The 24,157-nt window shown below is 36.4% G+C and overlaps 1 protein-coding gene across 5 annotated transcripts in view; it reads left to right on the plus strand.

The window, feature by feature from the left end:
• Nucleotides 1–345: 345 nt before the first annotated feature.
• Nucleotides 346–24,157, plus strand: part of smash (smallish) — a 30,467-nt gene continuing 6,655 nt past the window's right edge. The window contains exons 1-9 of one of the 5 annotated variants that reach the window (XM_065238067.1): nt 346–411; nt 8,786–8,877; nt 8,934–9,118; nt 9,930–10,130; nt 10,214–10,356; nt 10,424–10,508; nt 10,570–11,535; nt 16,480–17,116; nt 17,185–17,411. In XM_065238067.1, the coding sequence (XP_065094139.1) occupies nt 9,008–9,118; nt 9,930–10,130; nt 10,214–10,356; nt 10,424–10,508; nt 10,570–11,535; nt 16,480–17,116; nt 17,185–17,411 (2,370 nt within the window). In that variant the 5' untranslated portion in view covers nt 346–411; nt 8,786–8,877; nt 8,934–9,007. Of the gene's footprint in view, nt 428–486; nt 606–1,985; nt 2,004–8,785; nt 8,878–8,933; nt 9,119–9,929; nt 10,131–10,213; nt 10,357–10,423; nt 10,509–10,569; nt 11,536–16,479; nt 17,117–17,184; nt 17,412–24,157 lie in introns of those variants that run through there. The other 4 variants (XM_065238068.1, XM_065238070.1, XM_065238069.1 and 1 more) reach the window with 4 other exon arrangements.

Below are 24,157 nucleotides of genomic sequence, written 5' to 3' on the forward strand. Positions count from 1 at the left end.
CATTCTTTCACATATACCAGTAACATTTTTTTTCATCTTTTGAACCACATTTTTACCTGTAACAAAAATATATAACACAATACCGTTACGATGCCTGTCTTATCGACATATCGACTTAAGTCGCTTTTTGTGTGTTTTGTTTTTGCCTGCTGCCACATTGGCGTTGACGGCACCGTCGAAAAATTTGCTCTTTCAGCAAATATAGACAGTTTCTTATGGGAATTTTCGGTGGAGTGAAAGGATAGTACAAAGTCCGCCATGTTTCACGCACAGTCTGACGTTTGCTTATGGATTTTCTCATAGGAGTAAAGAGCTACAGAGTCGCCGTCAACGCCAATTACCGTCAGTTTTCTTTCGACCTCCGTACGGTGTGGATTAAGTTGTGTATAGGTTGTCTGTGCTCATTTCGTGGTATGTTAATTATCAGGTGAAAATTGTTAAATCTCTACAAAACTGTGTCAACTGAGCTACGAATAACATTTCTTTTGATTGCATTGTGACATTGGAGTTACTGTTAAAGTAACTGTTCTTCTTAAAGTTGTGAAAATGTGAACATAGAAAATAAACAATAAAATGGAAAGGATTGGTGGATAGCACACGTTGACGTAATTATTTTTATGGTATAACTAAAAATGGACAACGAATTCCATCAAAATGGTGACTGTTGAATGCAAGTTTTTCATTCCACTTTATTTATGTACACAAGTGTATCAAAGAAAAGAGTGCAGCGAAAGACGTGATCTTGTGTTGCGCTATTAGTTTTTCTTTTTTTACCACATAGAAGTAGTAAACGGTACAGGAGGGTAATTAAATATACAGTAGTGTATTTAATATAAACCAGCAGAAGGGTAGAATTCAACAAAGTCATATGCGTGTCGTATCGGTATTTTGTGATGTGATAGATATTGTTAGCGAATGAAACCTTATCTGTGTCTTTTTCGGTTGTTTTTTTTTTGACATCGTATAGATAAAATATTATTTTCTTCTATGATGTCAGTTTTCAATGTTTTGATCTATAAATACCAGAAATCAGTCAGTCATTTGATATTTTTCATTGTTTTATATGATCTTGAAATATATAGAAATATTTGTAAGCGTGAAATGTGTGTCGCAATGAAGGCAGGGGAAGCTTGAATTACCATTCGCTTTAGCGTTATAAATATCTCCTATACCTTAGCTAACAATAAAAAAAGATGCAAATGCAACACAGTTGCAGATTCTTAAAAATAGATACGACTATTCGACTGGACTGGACGCGTTTGACTTTTGTTTCAAATGATAAATTTAACTTGAAAAGATTTTCTCAACACTGTTTGCTAACACCACCAAAATGTATTTGAACGTGTAATCGTTCAGCGCATCGTAAACCTGTAAGCCCTTTGTAATTAATTAGTGAATTCCATTACACTTAAATGAACCCTTTTTTTGTACGATAATGTGTATTATTACGATACGCTATGTTTTTAATATGAAATCATAAAATCGTACATTTATTAAATTACTGGTGACCTTAAAAAACATTATAGGTATTCCAGAAAACTAAATTGAATTCAAGAAAGCATATATGCTACATAATATATTATAGCTTAATCAATTGCTTTGAAAGGCACACTGCAATTAACACAATTTGTGGGATCAAAATTGCTGGTTAACATCTAAAATGAAGTTATTGTTAGCTAGCTAAAATATAAATTAAAGGAAATAAATCGTACAACTAAATGAAATCTTATTTGCAATAAGAATTCTTAATGTGTGATGCTAATAATAGTATTATAACAGCGTATCTATTCCTTTGATTTCAATGCATAGATTGATTAAATAAATTTATAATTTAGCAAGGTATTTTCATTTAATTAGCCAATAATTTAAGGTCGTAAAAAATCTCAAGTACCGATCAAGTCCATGGTTAAGGCCAAGATTGACGGGATCCTTCCACTTACCCTTTTCAGGGGCACTAATGTCAATATCCAGAAGTCGTGCATAGCCGGCGCCGGTTATGTGTGGTAAGTGTTACTACTTTCTCACCTCAATGGGTCTGGGTTCAATTCCAGCCGAGGTCGGTGGGATTTTTCTGAGGCATACAAATCTCTGGTCACGTCTTCCTTCGGAAGGGAAGTAAAGCTGTTGGTTCCGGCCCATGTGTGTTGAATTGTGAATAGGTGCGATATCCTACGCAAGTGTGGAAGCTACTTTCCTGCACATTGGCAATCGATGTCCGTCGGTGATTATTGGCACCAGATTGCGGAACAGAGACCGACGTTAAATAAAGGAAAGAAAAGAAAGAAGTCGTGCACATCTGAAAATTAAACTAGCTTCTCTACAGCAAACGCTAAGATACCTCATGATCGCCAGATGTGGGAATGTGCCAATGTGTAAACCGCATGAACAGATTTTGTAATGTGATCGTCGGAAGGATTTTTTTAAAATAATTTTGTAATTTTTATGTTAGCTTAATGTTTGTACTAAGTTTGGGCATCCAATGAAGCTATAGCCAACATTCGTTAGCCCACATTAACAATAAACGAATATTCTATCGAATTATGGAGCTCTGTTGTTTACCATCTTTTGTTGCCAATTGAACCTTGGGGAGGTGATGATTTGACCTTTAGCAGGATTAGGCAACTACACGAAAATAATTATTCACATTGAATGTATTAAGCAAACCACAAAGATTTTTGCCATTGCCATTCGCTCATGAAAAGTATAAGGATAAGTAATTAAACATATGTATAAGTCTTATTAGTCGTGCTTAAATGAAAAGTATAAGGCTGATTAATACTTGTTATGAACTTTGAAGCGTAAGAATCATTGAACTCGATATAGCATTGATGAGGTCCCTTTTCAATATTGTTTACTTTTATATTTCATTAGAAAAAAGAATTGGTGTGAATAGATTTTTTTTTATATTAATAATGATATAGGGAAAATGGCTCTAATGTTGGCCTATGGATCTAAGATTGGGCCCATCGCTAAAAATCTGCTATTCATCAATTTTATCTACACTCAAAATAATCTACACGTTGAAGCTACGTGAAAAATCACGTAAGTTCTCTCTTTTTCCTCTCCTCTCAGTTTTACGTTGCTCACGTAGAATGTACGTGATGTCCCTTAAATTTCACAGGGAGTTCCTGTTTGACACACCTACATAATCAATTAAATGTACGTGATTTTCACATAACACTGAATCTATGTGCGTTTCACGTAAAGCTTGAGATGTCCACATGTAAACAAAAGAGTGGTACGTACACTCAGAGCGGTGCAAATCATGGCAGCATAATAATGGGCTTCGGTATTTTTTAAAGAATGTGGCAAGATGTAAGTACAACATTAGGGATTATTTGATTCTGTTTGACAAAAACAAACTGACTTTTTCATCGTACTCAACAGAATGATGTCAAGCTGTCCAGCAGTTTCTTCATCAAGGGAGAAAAGCATCTAGGCCCATCTCCATAATCTTCCAGATTTGTGCTGCGTTTCGAATAAAAAAATACTGATGTAGTTTATTTAGTAAATTTTAATAAATTACAGGAATATTACTATTATTACTTATAATACCGCGAAGATTTTATCTACATATTAAGGAAATATTTGTATAAACAGTGTCAAATATTGACACTAGAATCATCCAATGAATGTCACCGACCAAAACACGTAACTTCTATGTGATAATCCTATGGCGGTTAAGTTTCATAAAATGAGTACCACTACATGAGAATCACATAGCTCTTATGTGAAAAGTACGATGGAAAAAATCTACGTATGTTTTCACGTAGCATTAATGTGAAAATTAGTGTAGATGAACGCGTTATTGGGACGATACTAATAATTGACTTCTCGACGCAAGATCTCACTAACACAACCTTGCAAGTGTAGTCGTGTAAAATCGATTTGTTTATTATTTTCAACCACGAAGTCAGCTGTCGGTTCTACTTGACAGCGGTTTGTTTTTTATTTATCGAATTATTTACAGCACCGGGCTTCCGAGCATGGATCTGGAAGGTATAGTGTGCAACTGAAGATGAATTTGTCACTGCTTTATGATTGGGAACCGAAATTGTCCTCATGCCGTTGATCCTTCTGCATACCTAGAGCACCTGTCGTATCGAGTATCTCTGCGTTGATGATTTAAAATCTATTAATTGAATGATGATTATTTTCTACTCACGTAGTTGACATCCTTTTCCGATTCAGTCAAAAACAACTGTTATTTTTCAAAGCAGTGATATGTAAAAAGTATAAGTGAATATTTATAGTTTTTGGTCATAACACATGGTTAATGCTTTTTAATAAAATATCTCTTGATTACTTTGTGTGCCTTCATGAACTTAATGTGTGTGAAATAATGAATAAAACTTAGTATAAGATAATGAGAAGTATGAGTCTATTCTTATAAGGGCCTGTTCATAAACTACGTAGACAGTTTTTTTGGATTATTGACTCCCCCCTCCCCCTGCGTAGACAATTGCCCATACAAAATTTTTCAAATTTGTATGGGCCGTGGATAATTGTCAACCCCCCCCCCCCTTAAACTGTCTACGTAGTTTATGGACAGCCCCTAAACAAAATAATTGATTTTCTATGAGTGTATGTCTTCTCGTGTAAATGTCAGTTCCAGAAATCAAAATAGAAGATTATTTAAGTCACTAAAGACAAGACTGAATGTATAATTTTGTCTGTGGTATAATATTGGTTTGATTTAAAGATGTTGGTACGGCCAAATAAAAAGGCGCGGTACTGTTATTGAGCAGCGTTTTATTCCTTTTAGGATCGGTTCAAACTATACATTTAAGTTAGGGTTAGTTTAGCAATGTAGGTTTAGATTTATAGAAGTGGCTTAACCTCAATCTACCTGTGCACCAACTCTCAAAACACAAACAATTATCATAATATTGCTTGCAATGGCTAGATATCGAGTAAACTAGAAGATTAAGTGTATTTTTCAACCGATTCGAGTATGAATATGGCATTCAATCTGGTTTTGAAAGTTGGTGCACAGGTAAAAAGTGAGGTTACGGGACGCCACTGATTTATAGGTTACCACTTACAAATCATTGGCCCTTCCTTCACAGGCCTTTTCACTGGCGTTGCCAGAACCGGTTGACTTGCCGCTGGATGCGGTCCCATGAGTCCAGAGAAGATCGCTGCTGAACCTCGATACCCACGCTTGGCTGCTCTACCCCATTCGAGCTCTCAAGTAGGAAGTGGTTCGGCTTAAAGGCCTACGCACATTAGATCCGGATCGGACGCGTTGTGGCATAGTGACAGCCAAATCTATTGTCTAACTGTCAAATTTACGTCAACGCAGCGCAAACGGATCTAATGTGGGTGGCCCTTAAGAGCGTCTGATTCCGTGGAATCAAGTGGTATGTCCGTAAGTGGTCTGGTGTTTACAATGCCCTCTGCCTCCATGATCATGGTCTGCAGCTCTTCATCGTTGAGTTTTCCTTCGCGGTACGCATCCCTTATCGCCGTCTTCACTGAACGGACGAGTCGCTCCCATGCACCGCTCATGTGTGGAGCGCTTGGCGGAATGAAGGTCCACTTCGTGTTGGTACTGGTGAACGTTGCTTATTTTTTTTTCCTCTGTTCGGGACCTAACACTACTGTGACCAGTAAATTGATCTATTGTAGTATATCCCGTGTCCTTAGTTTAGTGCATGTCGTATTACTCCATCACTATTGAGAAATGATGAAGTATTATTCGATTTTTTTACAGTTGCCACTCTTGCATTTATCGCAAGGATCCGACTTTAATTGAAAGGTCCCGCTATTTATACCCTTCGGAGTATTGAAACACCCTCCAAAGGCGCGCCCCTTTGTCAGTAAAAATTGTATTCCTTAGCAACAAAATTAAGGTATGACACCGATAATGACCATGCATCAGAACCCTAGTCTTAACCACTTCAAACTAGGGAACAACGAAGAGAAGATTAGGAATCACATAGATGAAGACAACTAACTCATTTTTTCCTTGTTTCAAGATCATCCTCGGTAGACAAAGCCGAGTCTTTTCACTATCAACAAGGCATAAAAAGTAACAAGGACTAAGATGTGTTCCTTGGATTACTGAAAAATCCTGTTCCCCTAGTTTGAAGTAGTCAGGACTAGGAATCGGTGGTAGATCTTACATCCCGTAACGTACCACGAAAAGGTGATCTACCCACGTTACGGGGCAACGTTGCTGATACTCCTTCGTTGATCTGCTCACGAAGTTGTCGTTCAACCCCGTGGACGTTCGTACCGTTGTCACTGAAAAACTCCAACGGCGATCCTCGGCGGCAGACAAATCGTCGGATGCAGCAAATACACGACGCAGCTTATAGGCTGTATGCCACTTCGGGGTGAACGGCACAGTCAAGCAAGTGAAGAGCGCAATCCACCTTTTCACGTTCGAGTGCTTGACTAACAATGGGCCGAAGTAGTCCACTATTAAGTAACTGAATCGACGCTCGTGTACGGCCAACTGTGCTGGTGGCAGTGGTGTCATCGGAGGAATAGTCAGAAGTGCCTTACGAATTTTGCAGAATTGGCAGCTTCGTCCGATCTGCTTTAACACCGATCGCAGTTTCGGTAAGATGAACAGCTGACGGACTTCGTTCACTACCGTTTCGGAGCCGATGATAGCGTGCGACCAGAAGTTCCGTGCACCGATGCTTTCTTGGCAGGATTACTGGAAAGCGCACGCTGTGATGAATATCCTAAGCCGCTGCAATCCCCCTTTTTGACGCATCAAACCCCGTTCATCCATCAATGGCATCAGTTGGTAAACGATGCTCGATCTGTCAATCGATTCCTTCTTGTCTTCCGGTAGTACATGATTATTCTTCAGCGTCGTTACCTTATTCGCAAAGGCTTTCTCCCTTCTTGGTCACGTTGAAAATGAATCGTAGTATATAAGCCATACTACGCTGCAACCTCTCCCATTTGAAGAACGGCTCGTAGGCGATCACAGGTTCCCAAGTTCTTCCGACCCAAAGTTATCAAAGTCTGCATCCCGTATTACTTCCGCCTGGTATACAGAACACTGTGCTCCCGAGCGTTCTTATTCTTCACGAATTGTGCCGACGCTGGTTAGCATGTCGACCCAAACGTTGCAACATCGACCAAGAAGATTTCCGGGTCCTGGCATGGATCGAAACGCCACAGGATTCGCTGCGAATGCTTGTCAGCCATGTGCATCAGAATCTGCAAGAACATTTCCTTCACGTCAGAGCACACCGCAATCTTGAACTGCCGGAAGCGGAATAATACTCCTAACAGCGACACCAACTGTTCCGGCCCTTTTAGCAGTATGCTGTTTAGCGAAACTCCGTCCATCTTGGCAGCAGCGTCCCAAACGATGCCTGTTTTCCCTGGTTTCTTCGCGTTGGTCACCCCACGGGGAGATACCAGTTTCTGCGGGGATTCGCATCTACGAGTTCGTTCGTTGTGGCTTTATTAATGTAGCCCTTGCTTGCGAACTCTTGCATCTGCCGGAAAACGTTATCTTTCAACGCTGGATCCCGTGACATCACCCTTTCCAGGCATTCCAGCCTGCGAAGTGCCATCGTGTAGCTATCTGGTAGCTCCGCATCGTCATCTTTCCGCAGGAGTCTAGTTTCAAATTGCTCACCGACACGAACCGTCGTCTGCTCCAGCAAATCCAGCGCTCGCTGTTCTTCTTTAGATCGTAGGGTGACATTTCCTGCTTCAACTTACTTGAGATCGTAGAACTGCTTGACAGTATCATACAGATCCTTATTCGTCGTGCACTCGCAAACGTGGTAACTGTATTCACTTTTCGATCCAGGCTGTTGCTTACCGTAGACGCACCATCCGAGTCTGGTCTTTACCGCAACTGGTCCATTTCCGTTACCTTCCCTCGACTTCAATGGAACAGCTAATTGTAGATTGTCAAGTTCAAATCAGCAGCTTAGGTACGGCGTTCTTGTAGCTCTGTATCGGTAGCTGCTTGAGGTAGTCGAACTGCTCGTCTTTAAGAGATGAACCAGCCCAAGGCTAAAAATGTCTCTAATAAAGCAAAAAAAAAAGTAGTCGAACTGCTTCAGGCTTCCATCAATTGGAAGGTCTGGCTGAGAAGGTTCTGATTAGTCACGGTACGAACGTTCGACATCTTGAACCGTTTCTGTGAACCGGCTCCACCGATGGTGATAACCTTCGGCTTTTCTTCGACGTATTATCCGTCCACCGTAAGCACAATGGTTGAGTAGTTCCATTTACTCCGAGTTGCTCTGCAATATCGTTCTCCATCAGAGTCAGCGATGATCCTTCGTCTAAGAAAGCATACGTAACGTAAAGCGTAACAGGCACAATCCGAAACAGAACGCTCGATCCGAGGTACTGATGAGTATAACTCTCTGCCTGTTCTGTTGGTGCAGTAGCTGCTGCAGTTCGCCTTGTTGAATGCAGCAACGGATGATGGCGATACTGACAGCCATCGATATTGCAACGGTTGTTGCTTCTACACGACCGCCTTCCGTGACTGGATAGACAAATCTGACATAGCGACAAAGCTCTAACTTTTCGCCAGCGATCGTCGACATTCAAACTCTTGTGCGTTGGAATCTTTCAGAAAACTTTTTTCAGTGTATATTATATTCGCTATGTTCAGTTTCTTGGACCTTATTTTCTAGGGATTTTAATTGTTGAGAAGTGACAGATCTCCCCAAAAAATGATTGATTCAAATAGCGTAAACTAGTAAAATACTTTCTATTCGGTTAAATGCTTTTATTACAGGCTGTTTCAAAGTTTAATCAATCTTTTTTAATCACATTTTGATTTCAGGATCCTTTCCAATCCACAACTTAGAACAATTAATTAGGAGAAGTTCTTAACTGTTATGTTTATGAAATTATAAATGATAACATCAATCTAAGGTAAATAACTACTGCATCACAACAATTAAAAAAAATCTCACATCTGTATTTTTTAGATTTTATCGATGGACAATTTAAAAATGTAACTATTCTATTAAATGAGCCTTATCACCATACTAATCTATGCAAAATGTGTGATATGTCGACCAATAAAGAAGAAATAACTTCACCGCCATCCAACCGAAAAGATGTTGTTTACTCCATTAATAGCTATGAAGACACACGGAACACTAACGTCCCGGTAAGTTACGAATCGTAAGAAATCAATACTATACATATATAATTTAACCTCCCTCTCCCATACGTAGTAATTGAACAATAATTTAAAGATATCATTGTAGTAGGCTGTAATGTCGGCCTAAATACCCCTAATTTGGGCCCCCATACATAAATTCAGCAATCGACTAAATTTTCAAAAGCGACCAAAAATATTTATTAGTACCGTCCCAATGACGCGTTTTCATCTAGATAAAATTGATAAATAGCTGATTTTTAGCGATGGGCCCAATCTTAGATCCATAGGCCAACATTAGAGCAATTTCCCCTATTCTGCACTTGTGAGCTACAAGAAAAGTTTCGACGTAGAGGAAATGACTCTAATGTAGGCCTATGGATTTAAGATTGGGTCCATCGCTAAAAATCTGCTATTTATCAATTTTAAATAGATGAACGCGTCATTGGGACGGTACTAATGGATGTTTTTGGTCGCTATTGAAAATTTAGTCGATTGCTGAATTTATGTATGGTCTTAAATTTGGGGCATTTAGGCCGCCATTACATCCATTTCCACTATTTGCTATAAAAACTTGTTATTCAGAATTATGAAATCATTTGATGTTATGATGATGTGTCAAACACATACTTGACGATCTCATATTGTATTTTGCATGTGCAAAATATCATCGTATCATCTAATGATTCATACTTTCGAAAACCATTTTTATAGCAAACGAATGACCGCAAACCTGACGCAAAGTAGTATGATGCCGGCATTATGGCAAATTTATTTTAAATTATTCAATGATTTAAAGCATCATTTATATTCTTTCAAGGTATCATATGACCCTACTGAGTACATTCAAAAGGTACGTGTGACTAGGGCACTACCACCTAAACCTGCTTACGACCCACTGCAATTTGTTCAACTAAAACCATGTAGCTTGGTAAAGACGGCTCAAGAGCAAATGAAAAAAGTAGACGTTGTTAAAAAAATTAAAGATGAGAAAAAAGAAGAGCCGGAGGAGTGGCAATGTGTAAGTATCTACTGAAAAAAAAACAACGAATGTTACATAACTTTCCCTCCAAATGATATAACATATCACTTTAATTATTATAGAACTTAGATAATTGGAAGTCATCACGAAGGAAAAGGGTTGAGCATATAATAGATCGAGTTGTTGAAGTGAAGAAGTTAGAGCTTGAGGAACATGATCGCAATAGGAGAAAATCCAAAACGTTCAACGAAATGATGGAAGAAAGGTTGGTGCCAAAAAAGCTACATCATACTAGATGAGTATTTATTCCTATATTTCATCCCGATTTTCAGATGTTCCAGACGTCTTAAATACCTTCCTATTTATACTGATGATGATAACAATGATTTGAGTGATCTTGGGATAAGCACTTCTGATGTAAGATTTTTTATTTTCTTTATTTAATTATGCTATCTTAACTAGTTTCTTTGCTTCACAGTCCTCAAGCCAAATAGTAGACACAATCTCTGAGGATACGTATAATGCCACATCACAAGACAGTTCCACTGACACTGATTTGAATGAATACACATATGAGGGAGCAATTGAAGATTACAAAAGTAGAATTTCTCGAGCCACGCATATGACTTCGGACAATAATCAACGATACGAAAATAATGCAAATCAGAATACTTTTTTAGGCACAACACAAAATACAGCCAACTTCTGCAAAGAGGCTCGGTTAACAACTAAAGATGAAACAAATTTATTCGAAACATTGTTACCGGAAGTGCCCAAGGTTGAATTTTCAAAAAGGAAAGAATTATTTGAAAAAGACCAAGATCTACCTTCAGAAAGTGAATCAAGGAGGCAGTCATCAGATTTTGTCAGTACTTTAAGTATAAAGGAGCGCCTGTCAGTATTACAGTTAAATCAAGCACAAGAACCAAACGAGTCCGACAAATGTCAAAAAACGATTCCAGACGTTTCTTTTACCGATTTAAAAAATAGATTGGAGATTTTTGAAAGGGAAATCAGAACCCTTGCGAATGATAAAGAAGGCAATTTTAAGTCTTCACCACATAAAATCTCGATAGAAGCATCAAATGCAATAGGACATAATATGAAGCTTGCATCACTATCGCCGGATAAGTCAAAAGAAGGAAATGAACCCTTGGATAAACCACCGTACTTTTCGAGCAGTTATAACGATATCTTAAAGCAAAAAGCAACAATGGGGTTGGATGAAAATGAGAACATTGATACGGATCGAGAAGACAGTGGTATTCATACTACTGACGTTTCTTGTTCTGTTTCTCAGGCGGACGATCAAAATGAAGAAGTTGAGCAGCTGACAAATGAAGATTCTGATATAAAAACAGATGAAATTTTACTCAAAGGTCAGTCCACTGCGCTGATAGATGAAGTTACTCAAGTAGAAGCCGATGAAACAAACGATATAAATGTAAGTTCATTTCATTACGGAAATGTTGAAATTTACTTCTAAGCTAGTTGAAACCTAGATCTAATGACTTATTAATCGTTGTTTGTTTTCTGTCTGTCTGTGGTGGTGGATTACTTAAGTAACAAATATTTCACAGAATACCGTGCTGCACCAAAAACCAGACACGTCATAATCCTGTGCATATTTTTGTAATCATACCGAGTCTGAAAAAACCTAAAACATGAAACCTTCAACACAAGGGCTGTGATAATCCTTTATCAATACGCAAATTTCTGGGAGAACAAACTGTTTGGTTTCGGTCCAGCACGGTACTGCATACTTCGAAAAACACATAAATTTATACTAATCTCTTCTGCTACCTACTCGCAGGCTTACAATACCAATGGATCGGTTATCTTTGGGGTTTAAAGTAAACCAACTACTTCCAGATAGGTAGATGCTAGCACCAACAAGAAATTTCATACGATGTATGTATTGAGATGCTTTGAAAGATGTATGCATGAAAGTAGACTACTAAACTTTTATTTGTTTATTTTTTTAATGATATGTTATACTATTGGTTTTCAGTCCTTAAGTGAAACTAAGTTTTTTCATTGTCTTTCGTTTCTATACTACTATCGTCAGCCCCTATATTTGAGGTTGTGCAGTTTACGCCTGATTTGGGTAAAGTAAACCTACATTTGGGTTATCTGATCTTAGCGTGTAGGAAACACAACGAACGCCCCTTCAATTAACGCCAAATAACTCACTGAAACATGGTCCATCCTCATACAGAATCAAACGCTCAAGGCAGCGTTTCCCAACCGGTGGTGCGTGGCCGAGAGGGGGGGGGGGGGCGCAAAGTCTTTTTAGGGGGGCCGTGAGGGTCTTGGTTTGTTTGGTCTAAAAAAAAATATGCCAAAAGTGACAATATCATGGCTAAAATAAAAACATTTTTTGAGTGGCTTACAGTGGGAAAAAGTAAGTGGAGTTAATATCGATAGCGCTCTAGCAATGCTTGGTAACAAATCAAGATTTCAGAAAGAGATTATAGAGCTTGCTCCATACGCCACAGGTGTTAGATATGCCCTAATCAGCAAGAGCAAGACTCTGCCGGAACTAATGTTAAAAGTACTTGATTCTGTCATCAAAATTGTAAACTATGTCAAATCTAGAGCTCTGAACACTCGTTTATTCAAAGAACTCAACAAGCAAGTTAATTCAGATCACGTGGTTCTTATTTTCATGGTTGTTCAAAGGCAATGTTCTCAACTGTGCTTTTGAATTGAGGGACGAAATCAAAATGTTCTTGGAAGTTCAAAGGAAAAATGATTTCATTACTAATTTTAGTGTGGAAGGCATAAGCGACTCGCTTGTTCAATGATTTTTTGTGCATCAAAATTCGCTGGACTTGAAACTAGGAGGCCAGTAAATTTGTTTTTAAATACTATTAATGAGATTTTTTGCCGATGGCATCTCAGAGGGCTAGCAAACCCATCTAATTCACTTCCAAGACGATCTTCAAGCAGTCAAGCAAAACTGGCCCCGAAAGGTTAGTATTGGAAATGTTGCCATGTTCCATAGACTCTGAAGTATGACTGAAAAAAGAGCGAACGAGCTAAATTCGGATCTTTAATCAGAAATTATTGCTCATTTTCACTCACTGGATTATCAATGTGAGCTGTGTTTCCCTGAGCTGATACAAGAAGATGCTGATGTAGTCTGCAATCCGGTTTCTTCCTTAATGGATGTGGAAGTCTTGATGAAACACAGGATGAATATTTGGACCCGAGAAATTATTCCTCATCTTGTGATTAGTTCCGTAAAATTTTTTTGAACCAGTGGTTCTGGCGTGCCATGTCGTATCCCAAAGTCTCATAGCAGACATTGAAGATCCTTGTGCCATTTGCATCTTCGTACGTACGTACGAGAGCGGATTTTTAACTCTTCTCCACATTAAAACCATGACAAGAAACAGATTGAATGTTGACAAGATTGACATCACAAACGCAGCATCGTAACTAGATTTGAGATCTACATCAATCGCACTGCACGAGTTGTTGGCTGTTGTTAACATGGTATTTTGAAATAAAACGAATAACTAACAGAACAAATGAATGGTTTTTATTCATCTCAGCGTAATATATACAAGGTACTTTTCAGGGCGCCGTGGAACACCCAATTGTTAACAATGGGGTCGCGGAGCTGAAAAGCTTGGGAACCACTGCTCTAGGACTTTATTAACCCTTCAAGGGATGAATCGCTCTTTGGCGCAGATTTGTTTGTAGACAATCTCGTTGTTTATGCCAACTATATTTAAAAATTAAACGAGGAATCAACAACGACTAGGACAATGTCGTCGGCAATTTTACGCGATTGTTAAAATAAGGATTTTATTCTGTATAGTATTGTATTCTCCCGATCAAACTTCAAAAGTGTGTCTCGGTGCGAAGATTTTGAAGTTTGATCGGGAGAATACTAGCATAAATATATCTATTTTAAGATGGATTAACTGAAAATTCAATTGGACTTAACGTTAGCTTTCTATATTTAAATGTAATGAACGATCCCCCAAAGAGCGATCCATCCTCATCCCTATGATTATTGAAGGAATGCCATCTGGCGTAGGCATTATTTTCCCTACATTTTTTATGTTATTAGAATGATTCAAAAATTGAAAAGTTATGTTTGTTCTTCTGCTTATTTCGTTTTTTTATTCATTTCATGATGTTTTTTCCACCTTTTTGACGATTCAAAAATTATAACTGTCTTATAAATGACAACATTAAAATTCTAATCACCTTCCTTACAGCGCTATTTTATGATAAAATATGCAAATTTTTATTTACTTGCTTTTTTGGTATACAAAAGAAACATTACAATCATTTGTAAAGACTACAGTACACTCGTTACTCAGGTAGTTTTGTTTACACGAAGAAGACCGCGTAAATACATCGATTATACATACGTAATTTTAGCATGCTTGAAACTAATGAGCTTTTTGAGCATAACCCACGCTACTGCATCGTTTAATCAAACGATTGCGACCAGGGCGGCTACAAATTATGAGGTAAATCCTTCTCTGATTACCTCCGCATACAAAACTATGCGCTTAAATGCCTTTTTCCATAGTTTGATGTCAAAGCTGGTCTATACAGGGATTAGTGACATTTATAGAACGCACAAAAACGAACGGACTGCCATGTAAAGATGTTTATAATTTTCCTTGGGTACTAAAAAATAATGCAATTCGATCTGTCAAAATACGTTCTCTAGATGAAAAATCAGAATTTGCACCAAGGACTCCAGGACGAGTAGTTTAAAGTATTTTATGGACGTGGATATGGATTGTATTCTATGGACATGAATTCCATGAATCTGATCGGACATTCTTCGTTGTACCAGTCGTTGTTGATCGAGTTAATCATTAGGTCTGAGGTGTAGGACGATTTGGAAAACCTAGCACATCTAATATGCATGAAATTGATCCTAATGTGCTTCTGCAAGTACCCACCCAAACTAGTAAAACCCTATTTGGGTTTTGAGAATTTAGTTCGAAATTTTGATTTATGCCACCATCTATATTTTGGCTCGTGCTTTGGTTTTGCACGGCTTTAATATCTCGTAAACTAGTTGGTATTTCTCAATGCAGTCTTCTGACGAAATATTCTTCACATCAAAATACAAAACTTACTAGAGTCGATCGTAGGATATTGCATTGTTCAGCAAAGTTACTCGCGCTTATGTAAGATAATCATGCTTAAATATGCATGATTTGTAAGTTATGGTCAAAAACGTGAGAAAAATTGCATTTTTTTTAGCTTTATGCACTAAAAACACCCCGTTATATTATATTCGGGCCCTAACATGTTCACATGAGTTTTGTATTTTGATGTGAAAAATATTTCGTCAAAAGACTGCATTGAGAAATACCAAATAGTTGACGAGATATCGTCGTGCAAAACCAAAGCGCAAGTAAAAATATTGATGATGGCATAAATTTAAATTTCAAACTAAATTCACAAAACCCTTTGTTTTTTTTAAGGAAAATTTCTCCTTTCGAAAAACCATGATTCGTCAAATGTGTGCAAATTTATTAGCAAATGAGCAATTCGTTATCACAATTGTGAATGCAAAGCGTAGTAGGTGACCATGTCTAACGGAGACTTCATGCTCAACTTGGAAAGGTAAGATTATCTTACTGTTTTATATAAAAGATACACAGAATCTGAAATAAACCACAGTACACGCAAAAAAAAATGGCATGAGCATTTAGTGTGGATTTATTACATCATCTGCAGTGTCAACAAATTTAGCAAGAATATATATTTTCGTATAAAACCTTCATGAAATTATGTTCTAGTCTCACTGCATTGTCGCAAAACAAATTTTAAATCTTATGCCTTCTAACATGTTAAACCTCTCTAATAAAAAAAAACATAGCATAAGATTAAAAATGTGTTCTTCGAGTGATATTATAGCGATCCATTGCAAATACAACGGTGAGAACCGTACTAAGCACAGATGGAAGTTATACAAAAAGCATGAATCCGAGGAAAGTTGGTGGCACTTTTTACTATGTACTGATTAAAAAAAAATCTGGCAAATATTAGGTAGAATAAATTGCATGCCAAATTACACATTCTACTCGCTTCTTAATAAATATGCACATCGCTATATTCTTTGGTAACGCGTAACAGAATCTTCTATCTCTTATATGCTTGATACACTTTTCTTGGTTTTTACTATTTTATTACCAGCCTTGTATAGTAAATCTGTCAATACTCCACCGACATCAGACCGTCAGTCAAGCATTTGCCAAATGTACTTTACAGGAGTGGTAATAAAATTGTATCGTACTAGAAGTCAACTTTTAGCGCATTAAGGCACACCTCATATAACATCACATCGCTTTTGTTTGTTGATTTTTTTATGAATTGATTGATAGTTATTTAATTTAAATAGATACTAGACGATGCTTTGGAAATGGCATTCCAAGAAATTGATAATATGGAATCAACTGTGCCTCAGCCTATAACCTCTAACACGCAGGAGCCAATTTACCAAAATATTAGCGACATCAACGACATCTTGCCGCAGCATACGGATGTTAGAAAATTTGCAGAGATTGAGCCCTATTACCAGGTTCCAAAGTCCCAAGAGCCATACTATGAAGTACCAAAGACGAAACCGATTCCATTGTATGAAAATGTTGATATAATGCAGTCTGTAAATATTATTTCTGAAGGCGATACAGGTACCAATTTCAACATCAGCTTGAACCATCTAGAACCACCGAAAGAGAAACCTCCCCCTCCACCTGTTGACATAAAACAAGATGCTGGTGGTTGTAATGATTCTACTGCCAGTAACAGTAGTGAAAACTTTAAGCGCATTAATTCTACCAAACGTATTAAGAAAGAGCTACACAACAAGCGATCAAGCTTTCTTGGAATTGATTCAGAAATGGCAGATGGAGATAGATTGTTAAACTTTCCTACGGCTACTCCTTCAAGAACTGTCGCATCTTTTTTACAGGAAGAAAAACAGTTAGAAAAGCAATACATATTGAAGGCAGGATCATATGACCATTCCGATGCAGGTATGTAATTAATCAAAATTAATTGATTCCATTAATTCTAATTAATTTGAATCTTTAAATAATTTAAGCTGATAGTCGTGACTCAGGAGTATCGGAAAATCATTCACGGCAAAGCAGCGATTTATTCACTACTTCATCGGAAGACCCAGAAGAACTCATTAAACCAAAAATAGGAGAAAATAAAATATCGAAATATAGAGTCTATCACAACAGTTCTATCAACAATAATTGCTTCCTGCAAGTTGATGATGAGTTTAGGTATCAAATGAGCGATAATCATTTGCTGCAACCTGAGGTATGATGTATGTCTATACATATTTATAAATAATATAACAGTATATTCCCACTGATCGTTTGCTATTTATACCGAATACGTGTGTATCGGCATTTATATCTAAACTGCACTACTTAAATACTCAATACTATAAATACTATGTATTGCTCCCATAGATATTCATAACGATTTTTAAATCGTTGTTGAATTATCTCGCTGACAGTTCATCCTACACCAAAGTGTTTTAAGTATAATAGTTCTAGTAAACAAAAGATGATGAAGAGATATCGATACTTGTTTGAATGAAGACGTAGATTTCATACCTTCATTTTAAATTAAATTGATTTTGCCGATTCTACAACATTCCCCAGAAAACCATTCTCCCGATAACCATTCCCCAGAAAAGTATGCCATGTATTAGATTGACTATTTTTGTTTATTATAGTCACTCCTGGAATCTTCTTTCGCGTATATAAAAAGAAAAGAAAAACTTTTTAATGGATCAAGCAAAGGATTTTCCCGTCTTTGAAAACATAACAAAAGGAAATAATTAATTCTTTGGATATTTATACACACTTAGAAAAATTGTTGTAAATTTAGGTGCTCTGAGACTGACATATACAAGCGTCAAATTTGACTTAAAATTAAGTCATAATAGACGTGAAATTCAGCTCAATCAAACGTACTTTCAAACTGTCTCATAGTTTATGTCAAAAATGGATTCCATCACGTGTAAGGTTAGGTATTTCTAAGTGTGTACGATAAAGAAGGGAATAATCAGAGAGTTTTATCATGAAAAATATATTAAATCAAATGTGTAAAATTTATCGAGAAAATTGGTATTCAGAAGATGTATTATTCAGTGTGCAAGATACTTGCGGACCTGTTCATTTATGGAGAATGGTTTTCTGGGGAATGTTATAGAATCGATTTTGTCCTCCCTCAGTTGTGCGGTGATGATGACTTTTACAAATGTTCAAGTCAGACTTACTTTCATTTATCTTGTTACTCACAAGTCGGTAAGGTAAAACAAGAAGTATAAACTTCTTCTTTAGCTAGACACGTTCCAACTAGAACTTTACGCCAGCCGCAGAGACGAACCAGCCAACGGCTGAAAGTCTCTATAATAAATTAATCAATCAATCAATCTACGTCAGCCCTCAAAATCGTATTCTCTCTATCTAATGGCTAATGTTTAATATTGGTTTTTATTAATTTGTTTAGGGTGACCCTAACAAAATTGGTTTTATTTAATTGGCTTTTAATGCATTGATTTCTCAATGCTTAATTATTCAAAACATTTTCAGAACTTTTGAAGGCACACATTTTTGTTAAAGTTACCAGTTGTTTTGTTTACTAAAAACGATTATCGATTGAAAAAATGAGACACTTTTGCAATCACAGTAAATCTGGATGCAAAGATATGCAGCTAAAGTTTAGCATAAATGAAAATGAATATTCTTGAGAACATTTTACAGTAGGTTTGGTGATGGGGAATCGAGAGGCAAAGTAAACTTTGAGTATTTGGTAGATTACGGTTAATATATATTTTTTTTAATTTTAAAAGCTTCGATTTTGTAATTGTGATTGTGTAGTATAGAAGGGGGTCAAGGGCCATGTCTCCGATACTTTTATGCACCGTACATGTTATACCAGTAGACAGGGGGTGGCATCACAGGATCTTTACCAGCAGGGTTTGTGTCGATTCATAGATAGCTGTAACTTAAGGTGGTTAATTCGAGTATAAATAAAATATAGGTAAAATAAGTAAGAAATTACCCGATTGTTTATGGATGGCAGCATGGCGATTATTTCTTCTTCAGGGAATCCCTCGAATTTCGTTGGGTAAAGGTCATCACTGCTGCTATCGTCCGATACTGTTCCACCACTCGCTCTTTTCAGAAATTCAAGGAATGGCCCGATCTCTTGATATCCTGTTTCACACTAGTTTTCCAGGTGTAATACGGCGACAAACTTTTTTCTTCCCTGTGATTAATGATCGTTGTCTTCTTCAAAACTCCATCGTCTTGATCTAAAGAAAAGAAAATCGCCACTCGATCAAGCCAAATTCAAAGGTGGTACCTGTGTGATGTCGCATTCCAAAAGTGTTGAACCAAATGAATAATAATAATAAAAAAAACTTTTTTTTATTTTTACAGCCATTAGACTCAATTATTTAGAAAAAAAACAATTCATTGTTAAAATCATAATTTTAAACTACAAAATTATATAATTTTGGATTGTAGTTAAATTCAAACAAACTTTTGATCCGCTACATCACAACCACTGTGCATCTTTCAAAATGTAAAGAAACAGACAAGCCTTGGGACCTGGTTGCAGTTAAGCAATCTTCAGGGTTATGTCAATGCCCAGGGAATTTTAAAAGATTCGATATGTGCTGCTGTGCTACTACAAACAGAGAGTCGCAATTTCAAATGTGTATGTTTTGTGGAAGCTGACATTTGTGCCTTTGAAGTTTCACGCTAAGGCTTCCTTAGAGTATCACCTTAAACAAAAATGCACAAAACCGCACACTTAACTCTTTACTTTCCAAAAGGTTTTTCGTTGTTTTGAGATGCAAGTATTTTTTTTTTTTCAAAAAAGTGCTTGAACAAAAGATGTTTTATACAGTCTAAAATTATCGAATCCATTAAAAAGATCAATAGTACTTTAATGGTTTTGCAATTCAATGAAATTGAATTCTCAAAAATACATATTGATGAGATTATTGAGCACGCGGAAGGGCTTAAATACGTACTAACTATTTAATGGTAGGTTGACTAACTAACTGAATAAAAAGTTTTTTTGGGTTCACCAAATTCACCCGACACCACCCGACACAACGACCTGACCTCTTTAAAATTGGTCAAATCAAAATTTTAAAATGTGTACATCTTTGACCATATAGAGAAGAAAACATGATTTTCGCGACGTCAATTTCTTTTTATTGATGGCCTACCTATTGGAAACCACTAGTGTTCAAACGATTACAAATTTGGTCATGATCATCAGATTATAAAATTTGAACTCATTTAAATGAAAGCTGATTTAATAAAATGCTAGATAGCTGTAGTAGTAATAAAAAATTATCTCAACTATAACTAAAAGACAAAGAACAGCTATGACTAAATGTAAGGAACAAAAGTTATTAATGATTGAATACGTGAGACATGCTCAGTAGATAACATTTATGTTTCAGCCGCGTGGATAAGAGTAGGAAAATCATGCACGCCCGATGAGAGTAACTCAAAATTGAGTCGAATTCGACTCAAAAATGCAGTAAAAGTGGAATTACTCAGTGGATGAACAAAATCGAGAACAATTTTTCTCATCCACTGAGTAACCACTTTTTTTTTCAATTTTGCGTAAAGTTCGAGCTACTCTCATCGACCTTGTGCTACTATGTCAGACTGCACAAAAACCTTATTGTGCAGTCTGACATAGTAGCCACACATTGTTGCTTGCAAAGCAGCTGCTTGTTCATGTCTCGAGACCTACCAATGTCTTAAATAATTATTCCTACAAGAATATGCACTTTTACCATTCAAATTCAAATTTTGGTTGGCTAATCAGGACACAATTTAAGGTCGTTTAAATACCGTTACGTTCTAAATTTTCAACAAATTTTGTGAGTTCTAGAACTTCAAATGATGTTTTTAAGTCCGAGATCTCAAATGTCTCAGAATCTCTGAGCTCTGAGCTTAACGCTGTTAAATTTCGTGAGAGATTGTACTAATAATTTATTTAAATTAAAAAATAACATGATTGTTTTATTGAAAAGTTGTCGACCTGTGAAAACTACCACGACCCCATTTTTTAAAAATAAATCAATATTTTGTGCCCTGGAATAATTTGGATATAGATTGTTCAAGGGTATTCTGAAGAAAACACCAATGAAATTCTGGAAAGTATGTTTAAAAATTCCTACGAAAATTCGTCTGAAAGCTGACTCTAAATTCTAAAAATTTAGAATTTGACTAAGAGGACTACTTCTGAAGAGTGTTCCATACACGGAAACAAATCCGATTCCATTTTCATGAATAAGAAATCATGAAATGGAAAAACTTGCCATCCCATGAAATCATAACAATGATTCATGATTTCGTCATGGAAATTCATGATTTCATAATGCAGTGGAATCAAGGCCGCTACAAGCGTTACACGTACTTGGCAAACCGTGTTCATAGACCGCACTACATAGGTATCTCTTATACGCTTTTTGTCTTCCTTCTTATACAAATACTGAGAGTCTAGTGGTCAAAGAATGGGTTTAATAATCTCAAGGTTCTTGGTTCGAATCCAGTCTGATGCTTTATTCTATTCTTTTTACATTTTTTTGGTAAAAGTTAAACCCATGAATTTTAGATCATGATTTGAAATCGGATGATTCATGATTTTGGGAATGTTTGCTGCGTTACGCAAAAGTTGCTCATGATATCATGAATATTATTCATGGTGTATTTTCATAACATGAAAATACGCTTTGTTCATGAAATCATGAGTCATTTTTCTCATTTCGGAGATCGGATTTTTTCCCGTGTAGGTATTGCGAATTCCAATGGAAACTTTGAGTAAAATTTCAAAGGAATTCTAAGGAGAATCGAAAAATAAAATAAAGGAATTATGACATAAATTTTAAGAGAATTGTGATTACAAGTCTCATGGAACATAAATCTGAAGATATTCCAAAGAAATTTTAATGAGAATTTAATTTTCTAAGTGGCAAGGTATGTTGAAGAGAATTCCTAGGAAGCATTCAGAAGAATCTCAATGAATCTCTGGCAGCATTTCAAGGATATTTTGTAGATAATTTAAAAAAGAATTTCGGAAGAAAACTTATAAAATGCGGAGGAGAGTTCGAAGCGAATTAACAAGAGAATTGTGAGAATCGTTCCAAGACAATTCAGAGCAAATATCGATGGAAATTCCCTTGATTATTTCGAAAGGATGTTATTTTGAGGGGAATTCTGGCTGACAAACAATATCTGTTTTTACATAAGTCACATAGTCTTTGACTAAGTTGTTCTGTATAGTCATAGGTTTGGTGTGAATCGAGCATTTTTCGGTTTGGTGTGAATCGAGCAATTTTGTTCCGTTTTCCATACATTTTCGCATACAACTTTAAAGTTCCCGCGCAAATCCAAATCATAACCGAATTCGTAATTTTGGCACAACTGTTTGCGATCTCAATAAAAATCTATAGTTAGAAAAGAATTCTAAGGATAATTACATTGCTGAGGATAGTTTCAAGGCAATTACTAGGTGAGTTCAAGAGAATTCTAAGAAGATTATCAAATTATTTCTGGGAGCATTCATCGAAAATATGGAGGAGAATGCTGAAGAGAGTTCCTAAGATTTTTTTCTGGAGAATTTAAATAAATCTCTGAAAGCATTTCGTGGAAATGTTATGGGGGATTGCATATGAATTTTGGAAGAATACTTAGGGCATGCTGAGAAGAGTTCCTAAGGAACATAAATCGGGAAACAGGATAACTCTGAACATAATTCCAGAACATATCTGCGGAGAATTCCGTGGTTATTGTGAAGGGTATAGGAAATTCTGATTTCAAGATGATGCAAGAGATTTGTAGAGTGAATTAGAGTTGTTGTTGTGTGAAGCGATCAAGCGTTTAACGATTCTGTTTTTCAGTTTATTTACAGCTAAAATGGTTGTTGGTTTTAAGTGACAAACCAGCCTATTATTGAAAGCCTCTATAATGAAGGCAAAAAAACTGTTGGTTACAATTAAAAATATGCAGTAGAAGAACTCAGTTTATTCAAAAATTGTCGATGTGACTTAATCGATTGTTGGAATCCTTTTTTTTTTTAATAATTGGTTTTACCACTTCGCATATCTCGGACTCACATCTGGTCATCAACCAAATGTTTTAAATGTATCTACCTAGTGTTTAAAAGTCTTTGCTGTAAGGAAGCAAGTACCTAGTTTAATTTTCAGATCTATCTACCTGCCCCCAACGGTATGCTTACCGTCCCGAATTTTGTTTTCGTGGAATTGTTTAGATTTATTTTATAATATTTGAAAAAAATATCTAAATTTTAAGAAAATCCATTTAAGTTGCTTTAGCATCTGAGAAAAAAAAACTGTGTTTTTAAGATTTCCGATACCTGTTTCCAATATTTTTGGAAAAATTAAAATGATTTTTTTTTCGGGGCTTTTAGCTTGACAGATTTTTTTGAATATAGACAATAATCCGACTCTAAACCAAACAGTATAATGTATATCTGACTATTTAAAAATATGTTAGCGTAACTGTTAGCCCATTCTTGCATTATGCAGGATTGCGATTTACGAAAAAAAAAAACCGTTTGCCATTATGTTTGAAACTAGGGGAAATGTCTCTAATGTTGGCCTATGGATCTAAGATTAGGCCCATCGCTAAAAATCTGCTATTCATCAATTTTATCTAGATGAACGCGTTATTGGGACGTTACTAATGGATATTTTTGGTTGCTATTGAAAATTTAGTCGATTGCTGAATTTATGTATGGGCCCAAATTAGGGACACTTAGGCTGACATTACCTGCATTTCCCCTATATTTGTAACTTTGGCACTTTATACATGAACATGCGGAATATGTTTTCCACAGACAACCATATAAATTGACTGAGATTTTCATTAGTAAATTCATCACAACCTGATCACAATCCTCTATATCTGCAAAATCTTCATAACGAGTTTTTTTTAAAGATGATCGTGTTTATTAACTTTACTTTTTTTTTATCGGTTTCATGCAAAATATTGAGT

Source organism: Ochlerotatus camptorhynchus, unplaced genomic scaffold (assembly GCF_037179485.1).
Source record: "Ochlerotatus camptorhynchus isolate MF236.1 unplaced genomic scaffold, CSIRO-AGI_Acam_v1.1 ptg000696l, whole genome shotgun sequence".
Classification (NCBI taxonomy): Eukaryota; Metazoa; Arthropoda; class Insecta; order Diptera; family Culicidae; genus Ochlerotatus; species Ochlerotatus camptorhynchus.